Source organism: Ochotona princeps, chromosome 31, assembly GCF_030435755.1.
Source record: "Ochotona princeps isolate mOchPri1 chromosome 31, mOchPri1.hap1, whole genome shotgun sequence".
NCBI lineage: Eukaryota > Metazoa > Chordata > Mammalia > Lagomorpha > Ochotonidae > Ochotona > Ochotona princeps.
In genome coordinates this window covers 734268-762218 of record NC_080862.1, presented here as the reverse complement: position 1 = coordinate 762218, position 27951 = coordinate 734268, and the positions used below count along the sequence as shown (strand labels likewise).

General features: G+C 45.3%; 1 protein-coding gene across 1 annotated transcript; it reads right to left on the bottom strand.

The window, feature by feature from the left end:
* Positions 1–687: 687 nt before the first annotated feature.
* On the bottom strand, positions 688–27951 carry CFAP95 (cilia and flagella associated protein 95). Its single transcript, XM_004591842.3, has 6 exons — positions 27776–27951; positions 21091–21199; positions 16208–16326; positions 14623–14691; positions 8117–8174; positions 688–893 (listed from the first exon to the last, which is right to left on the bottom strand). The coding sequence occupies exons 1-6, from the start codon at positions 27916–27918 to the stop codon at positions 705–707; spliced, it is 687 nt and encodes a 228-aa protein (XP_004591899.2). The 5' UTR covers positions 27919–27951; the 3' UTR covers positions 688–704.

Here is a 27951-nt window from a genome sequence, read left to right as displayed (position 1 = left end):
TCTGTCTAAAGGAGTGGAGCATCCAGGCCATGTGCCCACATAGGATGCCAGCTACTTAACCAACTCCTCTACAGGGGGGACCCCAAGTTGGTTCACTTTTTAAGAAAATTAGCCACACTGTAAGAAACTGCTAGTTTTATAAACTTCTAATCATTATTTTAAAAGAAATGCATATTCAATAAAATAAAATTCCATTGTGGCTGGCATTGTGGCAAGGCAAGTCAAACCATCAGTGTGACAAAGACGCTCCAAACCACAGCACTGACTCATGTCCCTCCTGCTCCACTTCCAGTCCAGCTCCCTGCGCATGCACAACAAGCTGGCGCAGGCGGCCAAGAGCCTGGGGAAGCAGAAAGAAGCTCTGCCTTCTGACTTTGACCTGGCCCAGCCCTGGCTGCTGTGGCCCTGGGGGGGGGGTGAACCACAAGATGGAGAATCCTCTCACTTGTCATCTCTCATTCAAATAAACAAGTAAATCTTGAAAATTCTACCAAGCACCATTTAGAGCTGTGCAATACCTCCTCAGTGGCACACATATCAAATAGTGGAAAATAGCAGAGTAGCTTATGAAAATCAGTGCATAAAAACTGGTCAAAACTGTCTGATCTTGTTTAAAAGATGCTTCCAGGGTGTGTACAACATAGAAACACACCAGCTACTCCACCCGTTATCCTATCATTAGTCAGAGAACCTAATTTCACACATTATTTTAAAAAGGGAACAATAGGCCCTCCCCTGGATTGGCAGAGTGCTCGCTTCACACATGAATTAGCATAAATCCCACTCTCGTCATGCCAGGTGTTGATACCGAATCTTTTGGAACCATTTAGATCTGTGAACTGAGAGCGACACTTCCTGTGGGCTACTGAATATTCATCTGGACGGCAGTGAGCCTATAGGAAGAGAGACACGAGAAACGGAACAGTGAGTGCCTCAGGTACGTGAAAGGAAGGGTCGCCGAACATTTATCTTCATCAAATTATTTCTATGACCAAAGGATAATTTTAATAATTAATTAGGAACAGTATATTAATGTCTCAAAGGGAAAAAAGGGCTGTTGCATTTATTATAAATATTTTAAATCCTGGAAGAAGAATCCCAAGGTTGTTTTATTTATAAAACTAAAAAAGATAAGTTGTTGTACATCTGAAATTTTTCTAAACCCTAAAGAGTAATTTACATTTTATGATCATCTAAATAAAACCAAAACAATTATAACTTCACAAGCATTCACCACTTCATTTGCTAACAAAAGTTATGATCATTCCAGAGAATAATATCCTGTTACATCTTTAATAACTGCTGTGAAGTCATACTTGCCGTAACAATGCTAAATGCCAATCTAAGATTTATTCTTGAGACATTGCATCCATATAACCTAAGACAGTGTTTAAGAAATTTATCTCCCGGATATTTCCTAAAATCATAATTATAATAAAGTGACACATTATCATTATTATTTTCCAAAGGAAAAATTGGCTCTTTCTGATTACCTCAGGGGAGATGGCAGACATAGAACATGAAGACTTTTAACTGATTATCTAATTTCTGTTTAAATTTATTCTAATTCTAAAGAACTGAAATAATATTGGAATTAAATCACCAAAGCTACGCAAGAAAGAAATAATATCAAACTGGTTCTATTCCCAGACTGACTTCGTCAAACATCTTAGCCATATGGTCCGCCATGACAGCGTCCATTTATTCACTGGACACTGGGCAGGGCACTTCAGTGTTCACACATCCTAAAATCCATAAACTGCCTCTGAGGGATGAATTATCACTTTTATTTTACACATAAGAAATTATGGTTTGCTTAAATATCGCAGAAATAATTTTCGAAAAGCCAATAATAAGTGACTAAGGTAGAAGTATAAACTAAGTCTGTCACTTCATAAAACTCATCTTCATTCCGGAAACGTCTAATAGTTGAGAGATACAAAGAAATATAAGCTACACAATATTTCTGTCACTATTTCATAGAGTTCAGACTTTCCCTTTTGTCATGAGGGGCGCTATTTCTTCTTTGCGCGTTTGCTTTGGTTGGGTGGTTGACTTGGTTTAGCTTCTGTAAATGAGACCCGAGTAGCACTGACCCAAACCACTTCCTCTTAGAGACAGATGACCTCATTCCCACCCTTGCTGTGGTCATACTGTGTGCAAGATGAACACGTTGACTCATCTGACAGGCAGAGAGGGGTTCATGTTATGAGCTCAACAATGAGAGGAAGTACTGTGTGTTAGGAAAATGACTCAATGACAATGAAAGTGTAAAGTACTTACACATGCTACAGCACACACGAGCATGGAAAACACTGTGATAAGTGAGAAGCTAAACCAAAGGATCGCATATGGTATAATTTCCTGGGTGAAATTTCTAAAAAAAGGCATCTACATAGAGACATGAAAGCAAGTTAGTGGGGGTGAGACATGGAAAGAAGAGAAGGATAGGTCGGTGACTGTTCACAGGCACAATTTTTTTTTTGAGTGATGAAAATGCTTCAAAATCGATTATGGTGCTGATTGTACAATCCTATATATGCTAAGAACCTCTTATTTGTTCACTTAGAAGGATTAATGTTAAGGTATGTGGAATTACATTTAGGGATGTTGGTAGTGAACAGAGAATGAATGCATTGAATGGAGCAGTTCCGAAACTGGGAAAACTAAAGAAGAAGCTATTACCCATTGACAGCGTTACACGGAGTATCTCCCGTGAACAGTGCTAGCTCTATTGGTGAACCAGCTCTAGAAATCAACTTGAGAAGTGGGCATTGTGGCATAGCTGTTTAAGCTGCCTTACATTAAAAAATAATATAATTCAATTTGGGTTAATTTGTCTTTATACCAGTTCAGTTGTAATAACACAAAAGTATTAGTCCTTGAGAAGTCACAATGCAGCCCTGAACCTAAGACTCCAGAGAAGGAAGGGCCAGTATGGTCCCAGGAAACTTGAAACCACGCTTATCTCCAATATTTTACAATGCCATGTCAATACCAGTACTTATAACCCTGAACAGGTCAATACTGTAACGATCAGAAATAATCATGAAACAAATGTACAGCTTTCACTGTGTGACACTATATAGAGCTCCTGTGGTAAACTTGCAATGTACACCAACTTCTAAACATTCTCTACTAAAGGCATCCTCCACTTTCTGCTTCCAAATGAACTAGGTTATGCAAAGGTTTTGCTTTATAAGCACTTATATGCCTTGAAAGAGCTTTGAAAACCAGCTCCATTTAGGAAATAGCACTTCATTGTTGGATACTGACCAACTACACGTACCCAAAAGGTAGTCACAGGGCCAGGAAAAGCCACTAACCTGCAGGGGGAGCTGTGTGCCCTGCAGTGAGGACCTGGCTCTCAGTCCTGGTCTTTGGCCCCACCTTTGCCTCTCACCATTTTGTAGGTGGATTATCAATATCTATATTACAAATGTAATGGTTTTCCATTTCTTCACATTCTCAAGTCAATGCATTTGATTTGATTCTATACTAGAAACAAATTCCCAAGGCCACAAATTAAACTCTGTCCGTCCTGTGCAATCATACGTTCTGATAGATCCCCTCTGATCATTGTTCTCCATGTAAGAGGACCTTACTCCTTCACATTGTCACCTCTGCTCTTTGATGCTTCGGCGTCCTGTGCTTGTGAGGCCCTGACTGAACTAGTTCCTCTCCTTAGCTGTGTGTTGGGTCCCCTATCTGCCATGACCCTCTGATTGCCTTTCTCTTACTCAGGGCTCCCTTGACGGGGTAGCCGTTTGGTGCAACCATTAAGGTGTCACTTGGGATGCACACTTCCAGAGCACTGTCTGGATCTGAGCCCCAGCCCCTTTCTATTTCAGCTTCTGCTAATGCATGCCCGGGGAGGCAGCATGTGCTAAGCCAAGCACCGGGCCCAGGCCACCCACACGCGAGGCTCCTGACTTAGCCTGGGCCCAGCGTTGTTGCTACAGGAACAGTAAACTAGCCAATGAAAAATATTCTGTGTGTTTTCTCTCTCTTTACCTTTCAAATAAAATGAAATGTCTTTAAACAACATGAAGGTCCACATGTCAAAAAATCAGCCCTCGGACCAATCCTCTAACATCTTTCTCAACTTTCCAACTGGTCTGATTCTTTGGGAGTTGACAGAAAAATTGCTAAGAAATCTTGAGCAGACATTGATATAAGCTGTGCTAAGCAGGCAGCTTAAGATGTGGGATTCAGAAGAAACGCCTGGAATTCTCTTGCAGTTCACACTGTAAATAACTCCTTGTGGATGTCTACAGCTACGGGTTGATGACCAGCATTCCCTTCACTTCCTGCACGGTTGTCTCATTTCGTATAAACATGAACTAAGTAAACATAAGAGAAAAAGTCTCAATTCATGCACATCTGGGATGATATTCAAATATTTCAGATTTCCTCATGAATGATCTAATTGCAAGGGCAGCAGACTGATGGAATGGCAGACTATTTAAGGTAAGAAAGTCTCCAGCAAACACTTTACTTCTTTATCAGTGTTTTGGGAATCACTCATTTGCTCTGTGCATGGTAACATCTTTGTCACAGATCAGTCACTGATCTGTTATTATGTAATCAACTGTTAGGACAATGTAAAACTTTTGGGTATCCTACAACAACATAAGGCAAGCATTCAGTGTGATTATTGGAAGCTGTGCTAAAAACATGCTTCAAGATCGATTACTTGGCATGGAAACTAGAAATGAAAAAAGAAAAATTTGTAAATAAAAGCAAATGCCTGATGTTACATGCTGTGCTGTTAATAGAGGAGCAATGTGAGAAATATTAGACATAATGCAGAAAGTTTCAAAATAATGAATATATAACACAAAGGCTAAGGGGTTTGTGTGCCTTGAGAATATATCTCACACCCTTCATTTATTACGTTGAGTTCCTTGAACTTTGTGAGTTTTTAATGAAGTATCTTGCACCCTCCTTTTGTTCAAAAGGAAAGCCAAGCCACACAGACACATTTTAGGTAATACGTCTGCTTCCTTTGGGTTTCTGTGGTTACAAATGAGCATGCTTGTTGAATCAGAAAATGCTACAAAGTGTAAAGATAAACAAAACCACCAAGAATCTCAGCACTAAAGACCAACTTCACTAGCATGTGGAGTTTTTCTAGTTTTTTTCTTTATATTTTCATGTAATTCAGCTAACACTTTTAATCTTAATGTTTTTCTTAACTTTGAAAATGTAGTAAGAATTATCCATATACTTTATAAAGGCTGCAAAACATTGCATAATGTGATTACAGCATATTTAATCATCACTACTAATACTAAATGTATAGGTAGTTTTCCAGTTTTTCCTTAACGTAACTCACTAATAAGTATATTTGGTATAAACTATAGTCCTGTGAATTATTTCCCCTTGAGAAAACGTCCTAGAAGGAGGATTGTTAAGTCGCACAGTACCATGACACATTCTGCCAACTACATTCGATAAATAGAACAGTTTATAATCTTCTTGGCAACATACCAGAATTCCCAACTCACCCCATCTTTACTGCATCAAGTACTATTTTTTTAAATATTGCAAGCTTCATTAGCAAAACAAAAAACTCCTTATGTTTTTTGAGACATAAAAACATGTCCTTGGGAGAGATGACCCAAGGACATGTTTTATTATTTGTAAATTGAGTGTTTTTTGAAACTTACTATTTGAAGACAGGGCTGGGCCAGGCAAGAGCCAGGAGCCAGGAGCCAGGAACCCCACCCACGTCTCCCCTGTGAATGGCTCAAGTACTTGAACTTGAACTATCCACTGCCTCCCAGAATGCGCATTAGCAGGAAGCTGGTTCCAAAGCAGAGGTGTGATTCCATCTCAGGCACTCTGACATGGAGTGCAGTGTCCCAAGTGAAAGCTTAACCAATATGCCAAAATTCCACTTAACAAATGAGCTATTTTCCTGTAGTTATTATCCTGTAGTTATTATTTCCTGTAATTATTATTGCATATTTAGCAAATTGCCTGTATTGGTAAATATGTCTTTTGACCATTTTTCTAGGATCACTTGTGCTATTCAAGGTGATAGGAATTTTGTGTGTTTCAAGCACACCAGTACATGTGCTGTGATATTTCTGTCTCCATGGCTTGAACCAGTGCCCACCTGGAATGCTGGCATTGAACTTTATGACATGACCCACTGTGCCCCAGGACTGGCTCCAGTAGCAATCTTTTGAAGAGTAGGCTTAGAGCTTGCACAAGGTCATTTCCATCATGTTTTCTCGATCAAATCGGGCACATTCAAGAGACAGCGAAACATTTACTTCTTGATTGGGGAAGTAACTGGGACAAACAGGAACATAAGCCAACTTTGTGAGGGAAATGACTGTCCTATTTTGTTATGCTTGACACAATTTTCCATATGAAAGTATTTTGTGGGACTGAGGTGGTGGCACAGAAAGAAGTTAAATAGCTGTTTGTGGCACCAGCATCCCTTATGAGAGCCATGTCAAATCTCAGTTGTTCCACTTTGATCCATTCCCTGATAATGTTCCTGGGAAAGCAGCAGAAGATGGCCCGGGATGCTGTTTACCAGGGAGACCCTGATGGAGAGAGCCCAGCCCGGACACTTGGAGCCATTTGGGGAGTGAGCCAGTAGATGGAAGAGCTCTCTCTCTCCTTCTCTTTCTCTCTGTATGTATGTATGTGTGTGTGAGAGAGATCTGCATTTGAAATAAATTAATCTTTAAAATTACAAAAGCATTTGGGATTGGCATTGGGGCACGGCATTTTAAGTCTCTACCTGTGACACCCCAAATAAGTACTGGCTCCCATCTCAGCTGCTTTATTTCTTATCGAGATCCCTGCGAGTACACCTGGGGAGTCAGGGGAGATGACCCAAGTACCTAGGACGCTGCCACTAACAAGGAGAGTCGGGGGGAAAGGTCAGAGTGTTTAGGTCACTGCACCACCATGGGAGACATGGTGAAGTTCTTGGCTCCCATCGTCGGCTGGCCCCATTACTACCACTAGTGGCGTAACCCAGCAGTTGAAAACTCTGTTGGCATGTGTCTCTCCTCCTGTGTTTATCTCTGCCTTTCAAACCAATAAGTAAATCCTCGCTTATTAAAAAAAGATTTGAAATTTGTGTTTCCATAATAATTTGGTTATTTTTTCTTTTATAATTTACTGATTTGTATCGATACAAATGAAAGTTATTATCGCCTTCATTCTAATTATTTCTCAGTTTAACACCATGGTGATTCTAAGCAGATAATCATCTGACCGCAGGATTAAAGGGATGTTTTTATAATCTTCCTTACCGTTAATTACACTTTTACTTCTATCTCATACGGACTACACTTAAGACTTTAAGAACAAAGCTAACAGGAAGCATCTTCCTGTCTTTGATGTAGACGTCACTTTCTTTTTAAGTTTTATTTATTTTTTATTTAGTTGAAAGACAGACACAGGAAAGGATTTTACATCTGCTGGCTCACTTCCTACACTCCAGCAGCCGGGGCTGAGCAGGACCAAGTCAGGCTCCCTTCCTAACGGCTCCAGCAGCCGGGGCTGAGCGAGACCCATGTTGGGGCCCAGCACCCATTCCCATCTGTCCTGTAGGTGGCAGAAGCCAGGTGCCTGGACCTTCATCTGCGGCCTCCTACAGTGTGTTAGTGGGTCAGAAATGGAGTAGGGCCTTGAACCTACACACTCCAATACAGCATGCGGACAACCCGGGTGATATTTAACTGCAGTACCAAATGTCTGCTCTGGAATAATTTTTGAAATACAAATATATTCACATTACCACCAATCATATACATTTTCTAGAGCTACATTAAGACAAATTCCCATGAGTTGATGTAACACCAGTGAATAGAAAGGTAGCTTCTCATTCCAGATAAACTAGCTTCGGAGTGGAGAGCAAATGAAGCAAGACAATGAAGAAGATGAAGAATACATTCCAACAACGCGATATGTACTCGCCATATATGTAATTATCAAACATAAATCCTAACCATAAAACAAGCTAATATCTCTAAATAAATATAAAACACCACACAACTACTTCTCCCTTCTTCCAAAGTTTGACTATCTACCCTAGGTGTAATGAGTCACTGTAAGTCCATTGGAACACCGCTTTTGTACTCACACGGGACGAATAGTCATGTGGTGGAGTGTATTCTTCCGCATAGGTTGTCAACATATACCTAAGAGAGATAAGTCAACATTTGAAAATAAAATGACTTCAGATGGAGAGATGCTTAAAATCTTTATCCTTTACATTAAATAATAACATTCCAAGAAGAAGTGCCCTAACTAAATCTTTAAACCTCATAACCATCCCAAAGCCGCACTGACAGTGTCACCCAGCACCCACACAGCACTCCTGCACCTGACTGTAGTCTCACCCACCTCTTTCCTGTACTGGAGATATGCGTGCTTACTGAATTGCAAGTCCCTGAGTGCGGGTGCTTTGAAGTTTACGAATCCTCGTCACCTCGCAGATCCTCCCTCTGAAACCATTTTGAACCATGAGTTGTACCAGACAAAAGCTAAAAGGGTCCTAGAAGATAGCCAGGTGAACCAAGCTACCAAACATCCCAAGTTCTAAACACACAGAAATGCTAGAATACATGGCCACACCCTCCTGTGCACAAACCTGGCCAGACTCGAGAAACTCAGGAATAAAAATGAAGAAGAACCTCAGTATCAAGTGAAATCCTAAAAGGCGCAAGACTGTGTGTTTAGAATCGCCCCTCGTTTGTAACTCCTAACCGCACACAGACACGGTGATCGGTTAACAGGAAATGGGTCACCTCTCTCCTCTCTCTCTATGTAATTCTACCTCTCAGAAAATTACCAAGCCTTGCCATTCTAAATATGTGTATATACAGTCTTAAAAAAATATCCACAGTTGATTGAATCAGAGGGTGCAGACATCACAGATCTGTCGAAGGAGCTGAATGAACTTGACTCCCTCCGCAGCTCTTACGGTGGCCTGGCAATCCAGAGCTGAGCCAGCTGACCCTGCAGCACCCTGGAGTAGGTACTGAGGCGCCAAAGAGCTCAAGCTCAAGCACGTTTGTCCAGTTAGTCTCCATTTGTCAAAACCCAACCACATGTCTCACACACCTTAAGCCGAACCATGTTTAGAAATTCATAGTCTTTTTTAAAGTTTCTTTTTACTTATGTTAAAGGCAGAGCAACAGAAAGATATTTCATCTGCTTCACATGCCAAATCCCTGCAACCAGTACAGGTGGGTGGGCCAGCCCGGAGCCCGGAGACCTCCCGTGTAGGTGGGCCAGCCTGGAGCCAGGAGACCTCCCGTGTAGGTGGGCCAGCCTGGAGCCAGGAGACCTCCCGTGTAGGTGGGCCAGCCTGGAGCCAACAGCCAATAGCTGCTGCCAGCGGCAGTGCCCTAGTGATTTCCCAGATGCCTGTCTCCAAGAGTGCACGTTAGCAGGAAGCTAAATGTATTTATTTAATTTTGTTTTGAGACACAGATTGGTCTCCCATCCACTGGTGCACTCCTTAAATGCCCACAGATTCCAGATCTGCCATGCCGAAGCCGAGAACAGAAGCGACTAGTCAAGGCTCCATGAGCACGGCAAGGGGCCGACCACACGGACAAGCACCTGCTTCTCCAGGGTCCAGCGTGGCAGGAAGGAGCCAGGACTAAAACCCAAGCACTAACGCTCAGTACACAACACAGCAGGTGTGCCAACAAGCAGCTGGACTGCTGCACCAATACAGCAGGGTATAAAAACGGACACTCTAATACAACTCAGTGAGAGTAAGAGGCAAAAGGAGAAAAATCATTTCCTCTCACAACGAAATTCAAATTGTAAAAGTAAAGTTAAATATGTTAGGATCACAATGAAGGTAAAGGGATTAAACAAAGCAGTGGCAACATGGCCTCAGATTGAACATCAAGTTGGAATTTTTTTAAAAATTCAAGCACATGCTTTTGTACCTAAAAATTATTCTGAAAAAAAGTCTGGAAATAAAAGTATATGAAACATAAGATGAACGACCAACTGACCATCACAGAGACAGACTAACACATTCCTTGACCCCTCAATTGCTCAGACCCCTTAACTGCAAATCCTCCAAAAACAAAGAGCTTGACAAAAAAGTGCCAAAGCACAAAACTGCAAGAGCTTTCCTCAAAAACCTTAATTTAACTGATTTTGTTACAGACTATAGGATTAAGTAACACTTCATTCCACAAGATTAAATAAGGTCCCCAGTGAACTAGACAAAGATTGGGTTCAGAGACAGAGCAGGCTGAACCCGAAACGCACAGTGACCACTTCAAAGTCCCTTTCCCGGTGAGTGGGGGGACAGGGAGAGAGCACACCGGAAGACACGGGGTTCACTTCTGATGGCTTCAGGTTCCCATTACTGCACAGGGTCTAAGGCACAGGGGACTTCAGCACCACGCCCAAGCCAATGAGCCTGCTGGCTGCTCTCTCTCTAATCTTGATTTGTGGGAAGGTCGGGTGCCGGGCTAAGTGTTAGCTTGGTGAGGAAGCGCCCAAGTATGAACAGATCCATTTTGATTTTTAGCCTGGTCTGTGGCAGTTACTCAAAGGAGCTTAGTGGTTCTCTCTCATTTTTATTTAACAAAAGCAAATAATACCACATGTGAGTACTACAGAGCTTAGGAAACAGTACAAATTCCAGCGTGCATGGAGGCAGGCAGGATGATCCAGTAAAGCCAGAAGAGAGGCAGGGGCAGAGCCTGTGTGAGAGAGGAGGTTGCTAGTGACGGATCGGCACAGCGTCAGTGCCTCCAGAAACAGCACTGTGCCCTGACGGCCGATGCGGAGAGTAGCAGGAGAAGAGAGGCTCTGAACCACGGCCTTTCGAGAAAGGACGAAAGACCTGCCCAGCAGCCATGGGACAGCACGGACTCTAGGGAATACGGGGTCATTTCAGGACAAGAAATGGCAGAACCCCAGAAATCAGTGACTGTAGAGCTGCAGGACAAAACTGCAATAATGGCCGGCCTCTGTCCCTCATAGTCCTAGCCACCCACAAAGTGCCACTTCGTCACACTTCAGATCAGAGTTCTCACAGAAGAGCCAAAATTGAACTAGGATGCTGAGCAAACGGCCCAAACTTCTCATTAACACTGGGTAGCACAGCCACGAGCACACACAAATCCAACATACTTAAAATGAGCAGAAATGGGTAACTATATGAGAATGCAAGAAACAAAAACCAAAATTCAGCTCACAAACATCCTCCCCAAAAGTATTTTTAGTCAGTGACAGAAGTCCTCGATCAGCATTTTCACTTAGAGAAAATGCAGCAAAACTGGAAAAATAAGCACAATAATCGTAATGAACAAACTGAAAGCATTTTTTCCCATAGATAAGATGGTCTACACCAAGGGCCAGTGGGTGGTGTATCAGGTTAGCCCTCAACCTGTTACCATATGGGTGCCGGTCTGTGTCCCAGATACTCCACTTCCAATACACGTTTTTGAACACAGCTTCACTCACTGTTAAGGGGCCAGCATGGTGGTACAGCAATGCCAGCATCCTACATGGTGCCAGTTCGAATTTCAGCTGTTCTTCTCCAATCCAGCTCCCTGATAATGTGCCTGGAAAAGCAGGAAGGGCAGCCAAAGGCTCGGGTCCCTGCTTACACTTGAGAGACCAAGCTCCTGCTCTTGGCTTAAATCCGGCCATTGTGGTTACTTAAGGAGTGAATCATCGGACAGAAGATCTTCCTCTCCCTCTCTTCACCTTTGTATATCTGCCTTTCCAATAAAAATAAATAAATAAATCTTTTTTTTTAAAAAAAGTTGATATTTATTGCAGAAAAAATCCACTAGGGAAATAATTGTCATAGAAATTCAGGAAAGAGCCAAGAAGACAAGAAAGGCATTTGTTCTTGCCATTGTCTCAGGGAAGACGTGCCCTGGCTCGTGGGAGACCTGGTTCTGAGACGGCAGCTGGAAGACATCAAGGTCAGGACTCTGGACAGATCACTGGCAGCTGGCAATGCCTCTCAGGGAGCACCAGCCACAGGCCTCCGGATGCGGCTCTCTCAAGCACTCCTGCCTGCCTACTGCTGACAGGAATGGACACCAGCCTCTGAGCCATGATCTGATCAGAGACCTGCATTCAGAACTCCCTTTCCAACAGAAGCTCAGGAGAAAGAGCCAGCCTCCCTACTGAAACAGGAACTGTGAGACACAATATCCCAAACTGGTCTCCAGACAAAGTGAGCCAAGCCAACAGGAAGACAATCTTTGAGACCACCTAATCCTGATTCCAGTCAACTCTGATGTTCCCATAATTCCATGAGGCACTCCAGTACTCTCTTAATAAGTTCCACTGTTGTCCAAGAAAAAATTAATCATGCATCTGTCACTTGCTAAAACATAATGAGTCCAATCACAATCAGACAAGGCAGAGTCTGTGGGCATTAATCATTGTGATCATGGAAGCAGCTCCACTTGCTGGGATCCCACACACTGAAGAGTGTTCCAGTTCCTCCTGGGCTCCCCCTGTCTTTACGCACAGAAACAACACTCTTATTAGGCTGCCATGTCTGTCTAGCGTTGTGTGAAATTTTTATTTCTCACCATAAATTAACTAATTAGAATTCTGGCTTTCCTTTCAGTTTAATGAGCACATGTCACTCTCCATGAGTCAGATAAATGCTGAAGCACAGATCAAAGGGTCTTCCTGGACATTTAAGACTGAAGACCAGATGCTGGTGAACTTACCAGGGTACCACGACACTGCAAGAGTGATGGAAGTTAGCCAGTTGGCTTTCTCCCAGAACCACCCACACTCAGCCACACGCACCCTCTACAACCTCCAACAGCTGCAGTTAGAGGCACTCTGAGGTCAACACCAGGAAGTAAAAGAAATCCAATACGGAAACTACCGTTAGACCCACAGCATTAGTTAAAGCATTTGTGCCAGCACCATCACCATCACCCATGGCAACGTGTATGAAACGATGACAAGATGGAGTGCCAAGCCTGCAAAAGCACAGTGTGCTAAGCTAAGAGGAATCTTAAAGGCCAGGGTTCCATTTTGTTTCATTGCAGGAGGAGCTGATACCTTTGCGCCTAGCTTCCTGGCAGCCAGATCCAAGGACGGGCGTCACATGTGCTGATCAAATCAGAGGGCTGAATCTGAGTTAGTAACGCCAAGAAGCAAGGAATGAACTTTCACTAAACGGATATAGACACTGTCTCTTCTTCCTTCTGCAAAAAGAATGATGTCACACGGCTGAAAGACTACGCCACTGTATAATGCAGGGGAATACAGTGTGTGGGAGGGCAGGGGAGCAGCAGAAGTCCCTAATCTTTGGAATTAGATCATGAAAAAAAACAATAATGTGTAACAGAAAAATGTGTATTGGAGAAACAGAGACCAGGAAGAAAATCAAAGAAAAAGGAACTATCATTAATCTTTCTTGATAGGTAATATGTTGTGGTCATGAAGCAATAAATAAATCCTATTAATAAAAACTGATTCAGAAAACAAAATGAAAATTCAACAGTAGGGTTGAAGGAATCGAGTATCGAGTAGTAAGTAAAGACAAAAAGGGGGGAGAAAAGAAAGTTACAGCACCAGGACAAGAAATCCAACAAATTAGAAGAAGGAACAAAAAAACACAGTAACTCAAAAATAAATAAACCAGGAAAATTTTCCTAACCTAGTAGCAGTTTATAAATGAAAGGGTTCTCTCACAAGTCTAAGCAGATCACTTGCCGTACAGGCATCTACCACTGGTAACTGGTTTTTTCATATACTAACATACATCTTTGCAACAAACCTGTAACGAACAACCCAACACTTTGAGTTTTGCCATGCTCATAAGTATATTTCCACTTCATTTATCTTTATAGTGTCCATAAATACAGAAGCCTCCTGCCTCAAAGGCAACCCTCAATGTCCACAACAAGGCTCTGTTGCTGTGAACACTGCGTTAGCAAGTTCTTAAACCATTGCTCTTAGGGAAAATACACAATTATGTTCCTGCATGCCTACAGTCACAGCATTTCACCAGATGATCAAAACCCACATTACGTCTTTCTGGCACTTAGAAACACAGTCACAGCTCAGAACCGCATCAAGACTTGGAAAACCTGGCCGTAAACAGAGGGTGAAGAGGAGGACCCTGTGTCCAGTGGTCACAAGCTGACACAAAAAGGTAGAGTACCACTTGCAGAGGTAGATTCTCAGCTGAGAGCTCACAGATTAAATGACTCAACTTGCACATCTCCACAAATGAAAACAACAGCACCATGAGCAGCGATGTGGGGATTACAAACACATTTCAGTGAGTGGGAGAGTTCAAAGACCACACTTTGAAGTAAGGCCACACTTACAAAATGTATATGAAACAGAGTTTACTGGGGCTTTGGACAAACACATCATTATGCATACATAAATGCTCCAAATGCTGTGAAAATTGCAAAATTTGAAACACTTCTGGCTCCCCACCTGGTGGCTAGGGATACTCAAGAAGCCGGATGATGAATGCTGTGCACACGGATGGAAAACTCTTGCATGAACTCGGAGAGCCTGCGAAGTCACGCAAAGGGCACGCTGACCTCAGCTTCGCAGCCTCCCAACCAGGAAGCATCCTGTGTAATGTGCAGCCGCGTGGTGACTTACATTTTCCTCCAGTCCGGTGGATGGACAGTGAAGACAGCTCCGAAGCCTGTGGCAGGCGACCCGGTGTCCCTGGAAACAGGATGGCAACTTTTACAAAACATGTCAGACTGCCTTCTTTAAACTTCCAAAGTCACACACAACTCATGTAGGGCTAAATCTTTGTAAGCATTTTTTAAATAGTTTTTATATTTGTGATTTTTTTATGCTTGGGGCTAAAATAAACTATTCCAACAGTACACAGACATTTTAGAATTTTGTCATTTCCAGGAACTACACTACGAGGCCAAGTCTCCGGCACCTGCTCCCCTGGAATGGTGGTGCCGGCAGCTGCAGGACTGCAGGGAAGGCTCAGGAACAGCCCAGACCTCTAGGAACCTCCATCTCTGCGGACACTGAGACATATCAATAGCCAGATTGCTAGTTTAAACTGTTTCTGCAGGCCATAAAACAGTACAAGGCAACGATATAACAGCGATTAATTAGATTAATGGTTCTTTGAGCCTGTCATTCTTACACATGTCAGGCACTCGGGCACAGTTAGTACCCAATTTTATTTAAAGTTCAGAGAAACTCTATAAAAGTAACTACTTTCTTTTTTAAGATTTATTTATTTTTATTGCAAAGTCATATATACGTAGAGAGGATGAGAGACAAATATCTTCTGTCCGATGATTCATTCCTCAAGTGACCGCAACGGCCAGTGCTGTGCTGATCCGAAGCCGGGAGCCCAGATCCTCTTCCGGTTCTCTCACGTGGGTACAGGGTCCCAAGGCTTTGGGCCGTGCTTGACTGCTTTCCCAGGCCACAAGGAGGGAGCTGGATGGGAAGTGGAGCTGCCAGGATTAGAACCGGTGCCCATATGGGATCCCGGCGTGTTCAAGCCGAGGAGTTTAGCTGCTAGGCCACAGCACCTGGTCTAAAAGTAATTACTTTCAACATTGCGATTTTACAGATGAAATAACTGAAGGTTGAACACACACACACAAACTTCCACAAGGAAACTGTGGGTCTGGAGTTCCCAGTTGAATGCTCAGAACCTTAGGCTAGGGAAAAAATACAAAGCAGCAGCAACCTTTTAATTGGTCCCAGAGTAAGAACATCGTGCAGTACACGACACACGAAATAGCACCAGCAAAAACGTGGCGGTCTGATATGAAAAGGCCTGATGTGCTCCTTTCATACGTAGCTGTCCACACACCGCCCCCGTCTCTCCTGCAAGCACAGGCCATCCTGCGTTGAAATGTTCCGTAAGCAGAAGAAAATACTAAGAATGCTTCCAGGGGCAAAGCCAATACTGCGTATGAAGTGCTACTTCCAGTCCCAGGTGCTCCGCTTCCAGTCCAGCTCCCCGCGAATGCGCCTGGGAGAGCAGCAGCCGGCGGCCTGTGTGCTCCGGCCCTGCTATACATAAGGGAAAACCAGGTGGAGTTCCAGCTGCGGGCTCGGCCTGCGGCCAGCCCAGGTGTTCGTGGCCACTTGGGGAATGAATCGGTGGATGGAAGATCTTTTTCTCTTTGCCTCTGTCCTTCTTTGCCTTTCAAACAAGAATGAATAAATAATTACTTAAAAAAAAACAAAAGAATACCTTCCAATTATCCCAGAGCATAATGTTTCCTCATTTAATAAGGGTTTTTTCTTTCTTTCAACCAAATCTCTGTTTAAACAAGCTTGTGACATCTGTTCCTGTGTTTCTGATATCCAAATCTAGAAAAACAGAAGCCACATAGGTGAAAAAAACTGATTTCCAAAAGTAGTTGGTTATTAAAGTATGCTTTCATTGAAATATATTTAATTATTGACTTCAGATGACATTTCAAAATAAGTAATATATCTATCAATCTTTTCATTGTAAATATGTAAAAATGGTGACAGCTGGCTATATTGTTTGTAAAATAAAAATCAATTGGTTGTAACTAGAAGAAGGAAAGTATTGCTTATAACTCAACCCAAAGTTTATCGTTCTCAGAGATGGTATATTTTAACTTCTCTAAATAGAGGAATGTTTGTAGGATTACATAAATGTCTGGGTTCATTGCTGTTCTGATTAACAGATTTCTCTCCTTAGGGCCACTTTCATTTTTTTAAAGATTTATTTATTTTTATTGGAAAGGCAGACATACACAGAGGAGGAGAGACAGAGAGGAAGTTCTTCCATCCGATGATTCACTCCCCAAGTGACCACAGTGGCTGGTACTGCACTGATCTGAAGCCAGGAGCCAGGAGCTTCATCCAGGTCTCCCACAGGGACCCAGGGGCCCAAGGCTTTGGGCCGTCCTCAACTGTTTTCCCAGGCCGCAGCAAGGGAGCTGGATGGGAAGCAGGGCTGCCGGGATTAGAACTGGTGCCCATATAGGATCCTGGTGCGTTCAAGGCGAGGACTTTAACTGCTAGGCCACCGCACAGGGGCCTGGGGCCAGTTTCTAAGCTGTGTTGCCCAGTGTTCTATAGGTCAATTTTACTGATTTCATTTGGTACCCAGTTCAGACCAATATCACAGAATTTTTCCTTTGCTTTCTTAGCAGTATGGAAGTTTATTGCTAAAGTATTTAAATCCATTTTGAGCATAACAGATGAAACACAGGTCTGTTTCACTATCCTCACTTTTCCACATGTGAAAATTCACTTTCTCTTCGTTTCTTTCTCCACGGTATGTTCCTGACACTTTTGTGGAAAGTGTGAATTTTTTCACCTGAGCTCTCTAGAAAGAAAACTATCATTTTTATGCCGGTACCATGTTGTTTTGATTACCACGGTTTTGTGCTATCAGAAATGTGACGCCTCAAACCTTGTTCTTGATCAAGATTATTTTTGACTATTTACATATTGCATATGAATTTTAGGATTTTTTAATAAAAACTGACACTGGGAATTTGATAAGGATTACATTAAAATCTTAAGACACCTGGGTAGTGTGAGCATTTTAATAATAATAATTCACTCAAATAATAAACACCTAATATCTTTCCATTTGTGTCACTAATTCATTTCATGAACATGGTAAGCACTCAGTGTACAGATCTTTTACTTTTACGTTTGAAGTTATTCTTTTTTTAAGATTTATTTATTTTTATTACAAAGTCAGATATACAGAGAAGGAGAGACAGAGAGGAAGATCTTCCCTCCGATGATTCACTCCCCAAGTGAGCGCAACGGGCCGATGCTGTGCCGATCGGATGCTGGGAACCAGGAACCTCTTCTGGGTCTCCCACGCGGGTACAGGGTCCCAAAGCATTGGGCCGTCCTCGACTGCTTTCCCAGGCCACAAGCAGGGAGTTGGATGCGAAGTAGAGCTGCCAGGATTAGAACCGGCGCCCATATGGGATCCCGGGCATTCAAGGCAAGGACTTTAGCCGCTAAGCCACACCGCCGGGTCCATTTGAAGTTATTCTTCAGGACTTTTTTAATGCTCTTGTAAATGAAATTGTGTTAATTTCTTTTTCAGGAAGTTCATTGTTAGTATGTGTGGGTACAATACTGATTGGCATAAATGGATTTTATATCCTACAATTCATTTATCAGTTTTAATGGTTTGGGGGTGTAGTCTAGGATTTTCTCTTTTTAAGATTTTTTAATTGATTTATTTATAAGGTACAGTTACAGATAAAGAGAGAGCTCTTTCATCCACTTTCACTCCCCAAATCATCACACTGGCTTGGGCTAGGCCAGACTGAAGTCAGGAGACAGAAGCTTCTTCCAGGTTTACTGTGTGGGGTGTGGGGGCCCGGGCATTTTGCTCATCTTCCACTAATTTTCCCAGGGGTATTAGCAGGGAGCTTGATTAGAAGTAAAGCAGTTGGGGCCCGGTGGCGTGGCCTAGCGGCTAAAGTCCTCGCCTTGAAAGCCCGTGATCCCATATGGGCGCCGGTTCTGATCCCGGCAGCTCCACTTACCATCCAGCTCCCTGCTTGTGGCCTGGGAAAGCAGTTGAGGACGGCCCAATGCATTGGGACTCCGCACCTGCGTGGGAGACCCGGAAGAAGTTCCAGGTTCCCGGCTTCGGATCGGCGCGCACTGGCCCGTTGCAGCTCACTTGGAGAGTGAATCATCGGACGGAAGATCTTCCTCTCTGTCTCTCCTCCTCTTTGTATATCTGGCTGTAATAAAATGAATAAATCTTAAAAAAAAAAAAAAGAAGTAAAGCAGTTGGTATCTGAACTGGCATCCACGCGGGATTCGAGCATTGAAGGCCACTGTGCCAGCCCATAGTATTTTCTTTATGTAAGCTCATGTCATCAGCAAATGGACAATTTCACATCATCCATGCGTTTGTAAATGTTTGCTTACCTCCCAGTTTGCGGAAGACTTTGAGAAAGAATGCCAACAGTTCTCCAAATGTTTGGTGGAATTCAACTTTGGAAGCACCTAGTCTTGGGCTTTTCCTGGACAGGAGACTTCACTACTCATTGGATCTCTGTTATGGGTCTGTCTGACTACTGAATTTAAGATTCAGTCTTAGTATGTTTCTTGGGATGCTTTTAGGTTCTCTAAATAGTCTTACGATCCTCAGTATTTCTATGTCACATATCATAATGTCTCATTTATTTTCTGATTTTGTTAATTAGCATCATCTCTTCTTTAGTTGTTTTAATCTATTCATAATAGCAAATATTACACTTTGCTTTTCATTTCTTTGCCATTTTAAAATCCAAAATGACTATAATATTGCTACTATTAACCATCCTGTTGATCAATGTTGTCCCATCAGTTCTAAAGTTACCTTGCTGTTGACACAGACGCTGTTCAAGAAAAATGTTTTAAATAAAATTCCTCATGATTTTCTTTATTCTTTTACACTTAAGAATGTCTTTCCGGGGCCCGGCGGCGTGCCCTAGCGGCTAAAGTCCTCGCCTTGAAAGCCCCGGGATCCCATATGGGCGCCGGTTCTAATCCCGGCAGCTCCACTTACCATCCAGCTCCCTGCTTGTGGCCTGGGAAAGCAGTCGAGGACGGCCCAATGCTTTGGGACCCTGCACCCGCGTGGGAGACCCGGAAAAGGTTCCTGGTTCCCGGCTTCGGATCAGCGTGCACCGGCCGTTGCGGTCACTTGGGGAGTGAATCATCGGACAGAAGATCTTCCTCTCTCTCTCTCTCCTCCTCTCTGTATATCTGACTTTGTAATAATAAATAAATAAATCTTAAAAAAAAAAAAAAAGAATGCCTTTCCTGAGCCCGGCGCGGTAGCCTAGTGGTTACAGTCCTCACCTTGCACACACCAGGATCCCATATGGGCGCCGGTCCTAATCCCAAATGCCCCACTTCCCATCCAGCTCCCTGCTTGTGGTCTGGGAAAGCAGTTGAGGACGGCCCAAAGCCTTGGGACCCTGTACCATGTGGGAGACCCGAAGAGGAGACAGGCTCCTGGCTTCGGATCGGTGTGGCACCAGCTGTTGTGGTTACTTGGGGAGTGAATCATCGGATGGAAGATCCTCCTCTCTGTATATCTGCCTTTCCAATAAAAATAAATAAATCTTTAAAAAAAAAACAATGCTTTTCCTTCAATAACGCAGTATCATGTGTTCTGCTCTTAACCATGTTGGTTTTACAGGATTCTGGTGCTGAATCAGGAATGGTCTTTCTTTAGCTTTTCAAAGGTTCTCACGTTTATGTCATTCTAACGTGTTCATCTTGCAGAGCAACACAGGCAATGGGGCAAGTCCTTTGTGACCACGACAGGCTCCTGGGGCCCTGTAAGCTGAGAAGTACCTCTGAGGATTTCGGCTCGCTTGAAATGCACTTGGGTATACTTATGTAGAATGTGAATCAAATCCAAGTAAAATGCAAACACAAAATGCCCCAGAATACTATGATGCATAAAAATATATATTGAAACAGGGTAACCCCAATGTTGTGAAACATTACTCCCCTATCAGGGTAGACGCTCGGGGGGCCCTGGCCTCCCTCAGTTCCCTGCCAGGGTAGACACTCGGCGGGCCCTGGCAGTGAAAGCTCTTTCTGTTAGTAGGTCATGCAAATGTTATGAGAATATTAAGCCACACTTGAAGACTCCCAACTCAGCTGTCTTAACAACTAGAAAAGACTTGAAACCAAAGGTCTGGATTTAAACTCATTCTACCACTCCTTACCTGTGTGACTTCACTTAAGATGTTTTTAAGCTCTAGGAGCCTTGGTCCTTCCCTCTGTAAAACAGACATCAAAACACCTCCCCCACAGGCTCCCGTGGGGCTAAAGGAGGCATCTGGCAAGGCGCTCCTGGAGACGCAGCGCCAGCATCGTAACAAGAAGCACGCATTGAGCACTTGCCGTGTGCCTGGCACTGTGTTCAGCATCTTACTTGCTTGACTTTGTTTAATGTCCACTGTAACATCATAAGCTGGTACAATTCATAATTAACATTCCTGAAGCACACAGGGCTGCATTACCTGCCCGAGTAACTAACCTAAGCGGTGAGAGCTCATCATTTCACTTGCTCATCAGACCCAAACCAAGAAATGAACGTCAGGTACTTACCCGGGGCTCATCACTTCCAAGTCGCCAGTACGTTGAATTACACAGCTTTTTCACTTCCTTGGGGCCCTCTATATCATAATCTTTGGGAAAAGCTTCTCTGTCCCTGTGCCTTAAGACAAAATGAAAAGTCCATTAAGGGATAAAGGCTATATACCATGAATCACACTTAAATTTGTGGCACTGCAATAATTACAGTTTTACACCCCAGGTCCCCTGCTCTGTGTAACCACTGTTAGCACCCCAGGTCCCCTGCTCTGTGTAACCACTGTTAGCACCCCAGGTCCCCTGCTCTGCGTAACCACTGTTAGCACCCCAGGGAAACCCCTGCTCTGCGTAACCACTGTTAGCACCCCAGGTCCCCTGCTCTGTGTAACCACTGTTAGCACCCCAGGGAACCCCTGCTCTGTGTAACCACTGTTAGCACCCCAGGTCCCCTGCTCTGTGTAACCACTGTTAGCACCCCAGGGAAACCCCTGCTCTGTGTAACCACTGTTAGCACCCCAGGTCCCCTGCTCTGTGTGACCACTGTGAGCACCCCAGGGAAACCCCTGCTCTGTGTAACCACTGTTAGCACCCCAGGTCCCCTGCTCTGTGTGACCACTGTGAGCACCCCAGGGAAACCCCTGCTCTGTGTAACCACTGTTAGCACCCCAGGTCCCCTGCTCTGTGTGACCACTGTGAGCACCCCAGGGAAACCCCTGCTCTGTGTAACCACTGTTAGCACCCCAGGTCCCCTGCTCTGTGTGACCACTGTTAGCACCCCAGGTCCCCTGCTCTGTGTAACCACTGTTAGCACCCCAGGTCCCCTGCTCTGTGTGACCACTGTTAGCACCCCAGGGAAACCCCTGCTCTGTGTAACCACTGTTAGCACCCCAGGTCCCCTGCTCTGTGTGACCACTGTTAGCACCCCAGGGAAACCCCTGCTCTGCGTAACCACTGTTAGCACCCCAGGGAACCCCTGCTCTGTGTAACTACTGTTAGCACCCCAGGTCCCCTGGTCTGTGTAACCACTGTTAGCACCCCAGGGAACCCCTGCTTTGGACTAGTTTTCTCAACCAGACCACAAAAGCTGGTTAGATCTTTAAACTAATATTTTTTTGTAATTTTGTCTTTCAAGACTATGAACAGAACTAGGAATAGAGGTGCTGATGGGATAGAAATGAAGTAAAAAATAATATAACAATGAATTTTGAACCAGGATTTTGTTGTCAAAAACACTACTTGGAATGATTCAAAGAGGGTTAAGGTCAGCAGGGCCAAGCCTCAGCAGATCCACATCAGGCCAGCTGCCCAACATATTCAGGCCAGAAGCCCTATAGTGCACCACGCCCTCAAGACCTGTTCTTGCTGTTCCCCTACGTCTAAGGTAGTGTGCTCCCAAGCCATGGCTTGCCAAGGTGAGCTGCTCAGTCTCACTGGGCAACTTTTGGAGATTGGGGTTCCCTCCCTAAGAGTTGAGCAACTCCGTATCAGCTCAAGTCTACAATCCCCTTCTGAGTAAAGTGAGTTACAGAAGCTCAAGTCCGGAGTCACAGATCAATCAGGGCCCCAAAGCTTCGTCGGGCTTCCCTTAGCCAGAGAGCAGGTGTTCTGTCAGGAGAGTTAGGTCACAGTCTCCTCATTGGAAAGGGGACCAAGCTACACGCAGTACTGGTGTTCCCATGTCTACGAGGGGAAGCGGAGTGCCACCTCTGCATCAGGGCCCTGCCACTCGCTCTGTTTTACAACTATGATCGCATTATTTGGCTTCTCATTTGCCTGAGAGTTTCTTAGACAATTATTTTTTATTCATCTTTGGGATCTTTGTAACTAGCATAGTCTGACATAGCATGAATGCTCATTAAGTCTTGACTGACAGATTGAATATTCTTATTTTGCTATTGTCACATTCATATAAATGCTGAACGCAAAAGCTTTCAGATGTGACCACAAAAATAAAGGCTGTCCTGGGGTCAGCCTGCAGAGAGCCCGTGGACAGGGCCAGGATGGCACAGAGACGGACGTGTCTCTGCAGGAAATCTAAGCCCCCTCCTGAGTGGGAAACCTCCCAGCATCCGTGTGTGTGACACTGGCTGCAGAGCGCTTCAGTGTGAGCAACATCTAACAAGGAATGATGAGGACCGCGCAAAGTCTACCACTGGTTACTTGACAACAGACACATTTTCTTTGCAGATTTTAAAGATGTTAAAAATGTTTAGTTAGGACTCCAGATGACGGAATGTATTAACTTGCAATTTTAGAATTATGAATGTAACTGACAGCCACACTGTCAATTATTGTATATTCTAATGTAAATGGAGCCCCAACTGGAAGAGGAAGATACCTTTTCCAGCAGGCTTCACAATTACCTGCTATCAAGGCCTTTCAAAGAAAATCACCTTGGGAGGCAGATGTATCTTCTGATGAGACCCATAATATCAAAGACCCTTTTAAAGATTTCATGGACAAATCATTGATTTACATGCCAAGGTCTTGTTATTTGCTGGCATATCTATCAAAATGACAAATGAAGGGTGGACTCCCTTAACCCAGAGATGTGTGTCTAAGAACAACAATGAGAGAACACCCTAGGTCCGCAGCCACACACCCTCCTCACCTCCACCCTCAGCCCCTACACTCTTACCTGGAAAGAGGTTGCCAGTAAATCAAAGGCAGAACACAACAACAACAACAAAATGAGACTATCTCAATCCTGCAACAGCATGCCAGCAGGGAGAGAGCTTTGGGGGCTAACCCAGCCCACTGAGCAGATCGGGGATCAGGAAGGCAGCTGGCTGGAGGCAGAGGCACTGAGCTGCAGCGATGACTTCTTAGGCCCATGCGGCTGTGTCTGTCCCATGCACCCTCCCTTCTAAGGGCTCATCTTGCACACCATTGTCATCACACAGTCGTGGCACCACAGCCTGCAGACATCACTGTTCAGAAGAACACTGCACAAAGAGTCCAGCATTGGAAAAACAAAATATACTTGGGACAAAAGGAGGCAGGGTCTCCTGGATTCCAGCTTGAAAAAAAAAAAAAAAAAAACAAGAAATAAAGCCCATCCCTGGAAAACTACTCCATTCAAAAGCATTTGTAGGTCATGTGCGTACATTGAGGAATAAGGCTGTAGGACTAGATTAAAAATAACTGTAGCGTAGGAGCCACCATTACGGAGCACAGACAAGAATTAAAGGGTAGTTAAACCAAATGAATGTGGTAGGCAGCATCCCTTTCATCCAACATAAACTAGCAATTAAAAAGATATTTTTAAAAGGCTCATAATAAACCATGAAGCATGACTCAGACTGCACAGAGTGTCAACGCTCTGATCATTCAACATGTGCTGCAGGGGAAGAGCTGTAGAAAGCGATATAAAAATTTTAAGAAAAAATAATACATGTTCATTATGGCAAACATACAAGTAGCAGAGAGAAAAAAAAAGGACAAATAATCCATAAATTTGCCATCTATAAATGTTTATCTTATATGGTGAATATACTTCCAATCTTTTTAAAATTCAGACAGATACATTTTAACAAAAGCAAGAATCTGGGCCCGGCATGGTACCCTAACAGCTAAGATCCTAGCTTTGTATGCACCAGAATCCCATACAGGCGCCGGTTCTAATCGCGGCAGCTCTGCTTCCCATCCAGTTCCATCCTTGTGGCCTGGGAAAGCAGTCAAGGACAGCCCAAGGCCTTGGGACCCTGCACCTGCGTGGGAGACCCAAAAGAGCTCCTGGATCCTGGCTTCAGATTGGTTCAGCTCCAGCTGTTGCAATCACTTGGGGAATGAATCATTGGATAACGACCTTCCTCTCTCTCCTCCTCCTCTCTATTTATTAGAGCAAAGGTTATTTTCTAGAGTTCAGAAAAGAAAACTGTAACTATTAATACTTGAAAATATGCTTTTGTTAAGTAAGAAACTGCTGTTTGGAATTGCTGTGACGCAGTGGCCTAGCGGCTAAAGTCCTCACCTTGCACGCACCCACATGGGCACTGGTTTTAATCCCTGCAGCCCCACTTCCCACCCAGCTCCCTGCTTGTGGCCTGGGAAAGCAGTGGAGGACGGCCCAGAGCCTTGGGACCCTCCACCTGTGGGGAAGCTGCAGAAGAAGCTGCTGGCTTCAGATCGGCTCAGCTCCGGCCATTGCAGCCACTTGGGGAGTAAACCAGCAGATGGAAGATCTTTCTCTGCCTCTCCTCTCTGTTAATCTGCTTTTCCAATAAAAATAGATAAATCTTTAAAAAAGAAAATTGAAGTGCCCCTGCTCCCACTCCGTCCCTCTGCAATCATCAGTATGAGCACAGCACCTGGACGGACACAGTGTCTCGCCCTCACTCTTCACTCTCTAGGCCCCTCAGCCCGATCTCCCCAACGGCTCCCTGTGGTTTGCTGTTGATATGTGCGGTGTACACGACCCAACTTTCACAGCCCCGGGAGCGCAGAACCAAAGCAGGCCCTTTGCAATGGTGTTTCTCTCAGTTACTGCGAAGTGATGACTCAAATCCCTATGGGAAAACAGAGCGACTAGAGAGCTGGGGATTTTGCTTGAGGTCCATGAGTCCGGCTCTACACAAAGGCAAATGGGAATTTTTTCTTTCCCAGCTTAGCTTTAGGTTCCACATCTATTTACCTCATGCTGAGTTCAAAACAGGCAGGAAAGTTCATCTAAGAGAAATAGCAGGTGTCACATGCATGTCAAGGGTTCAACCTCAAGTCTAGAGTGAAAAATTGTTCTCTCTTCTGCAAGGCACATGCACAACGTAGACAAGGTTGTGATTTCACTTCTCCCCACATGCTGCAAATCCTTCCCATGGAGCTACGGCCCTGCGTCCGGGGCCTCCGGGGCCCGGCTTGAAGGGTCCCTGCAGGCCCCACGCCACAGCTCAGACGGACTGAGAGGGCCCTCGCAGCGAGTCAGGGGCCAAGGCCAAAGGGAACAACAGCAAAGCTCAAGTGCGGAGAATAAACATACAGATTCAATAACAATTAGAATGTTCCAGAAGAGGTCAGTTAATGATCATACCGAGGTCTCCAACTGAAGACAGACTTAACAATGATTTAAATTTATGATGGTGCAAAAATGATTTACATCCCACAGAAACCACACTTCCAATTTCGGATTTCCAGCTTCTCTGGGCCCAGCAATAGACAGCATGATCCCCTCCAGTGATGCTGTGGGATGTCACAGGACGTTCACACAGCCCGGTACGGTACAGCCTCCTGCACGCTGTACCACACCTCTAGACGCCGTGTGATAACGAACACAACGTAACATCATGTCAATGCTCTTTAGGCTGTATTGGTTAGGGAAAAACACCAGAAAAATTCTGCTTGAAGTGTAAACTAAGTAAATGCCTTGTGATCCGCTGTTGGTTGAATCAGCAGGTGTAGAATGTGTGAATGTGGAGGGCCAATTACATTTATCAAAGGTTCGGGCCAGGGAAGCTGACCTGCAGCCAGACTGCTCCCTGCACCTCAAAGGCCTCAGTTTCTTCCCAGTGGCGTGGAACAGTGTTACTGCTGACCACTGCATGTGTGCCCAACAACAGAGGGACTCGAAATGAATCCCAAGTCCAAGGCCTAACGCACAGCAAGTGAACTGAGTACACCTCGCAGTGGCTAAGAAGCAGCTGAGGGACACTCCCGCAGAGGGCAGGACCCCGTCAGGCCCGAGGAGCAGCCCTAGTGCCAGCCCTGGTGCCAGCCCTGGTGCCAGCAGGAACAGGACCCCGTCAGGCCCGAGGAGCAGCCCTGGTGCCAGCAGGAACAGGACCCCGTGAGGCCCGAGGAGCAGCCCTGGTGCCAGCCCTGGTGCCAGGAGGAACAGGACCCCGTGAGGCCTGTTGGCTTTCCTGGGAGCACACAGCCCTGGGGTGCAGTAAGTCTCCTAGCTAAGTGTGGCCAACGAACTATACAGAAAAATGTCCTCAGCGTACAACAAATCCACTTCCCTGGGCCTTCGCGGGGACATGCCAGCGTGCGACTGTGCCAGGGAGCGGCCTGGGCGCTGCTTCTAGAACAGACCTCCCTGCCTGGGTGAGGGCCTGGGGTACAGCGGCCTGGGCGCTGCTTCCAGAACAGACCTCCCTGCCTGGGGTGAGGGGCCTGGGGTACAGTGGGCTGGGCGCTGCTTCTAGAACAGACCTCCCTTCTGTGAGGCCGTGAGGCGGCCTGAGCGACGGTTCGAGAACCAGCCCTCTCTGCCGCGGGGGCGTGAGCCGGCCTGGGGCCCAGCGGGGGTGGGGGGGACTGGTTCTAGAACACACCTCCCCTCCTGGGGGCCAGCCTGCCGCAGGGCTCAGCCCCACAGCCCTGCTCTGAGCCCGGGCGGCCGCCCTCCTCCGCGGCCCTCCTCCCCGGCCGCCCTCCTCCCCGGCCGCCCTCCTCCCCGGCCGCCCTCCTCCGCGGCCGCCCTCCTCCGCGGCCGCCCTCCTCCGCGGCCGCCCTCCTCCGCGGCCGCCCTCCTCCCCGGCCGCCCTCCTCCCCGGCCGCCCTCCTCCCCGGCCGCCCGCACCCACTCCCACCCGGGACCCCTCCTCGACTCTCCGCTCCCCGCTCTCCTCTTTCCCCGCCCGTCTCTCTGGCTTCGCCTTTTCCTTCGTGGTTTTCTCCCCTTCTCTCACCGTCTCCCTTGCCCTCTCCACCCTGCCCAGTCTGCGCTTCTCCCTCAGCCCCGGAGGGCAGGGCGCTCGCTCACCAGCAGGACACCAGCACCGGCTTGGAGTATTTCTTGTGGCGGGAGCGCAGCGTCAGGGAGCCTTTGCGCTCCAGCACGTCCAGGGGCCCAATTTCGAACCAGTGCGGCTGACTGTCGTGGCAGGCGCTCTCGAAGCACTCCATGGCCGCGCTCTGAGGAGACCGCCTGGGAGGAGT

Bases quoted from the DNA above. Each gene is read 5' to 3' on its own strand.
- CFAP95 (XM_004591842.3), bottom strand. From the start codon at position 27,918: ATGGAGTGCTTCGAGAGCGCCTGCCACGACAGTCAGCCGCACTGGTTC. The intron at 21,200-27,775 runs GTGAGCGAGCGC...TTTTGTCTTAAG, and splicing joins CCGGTGCTGGTGTCCTGCTG to GCACAGGGACAGAGAAGCTT. The intron at 8,175-14,622 runs GTAAGTCACCAC...TATCTCTCTTAG, and splicing joins CCACCGGACTGGAGGAAAAT to GTATATGTTGACAACCTATG.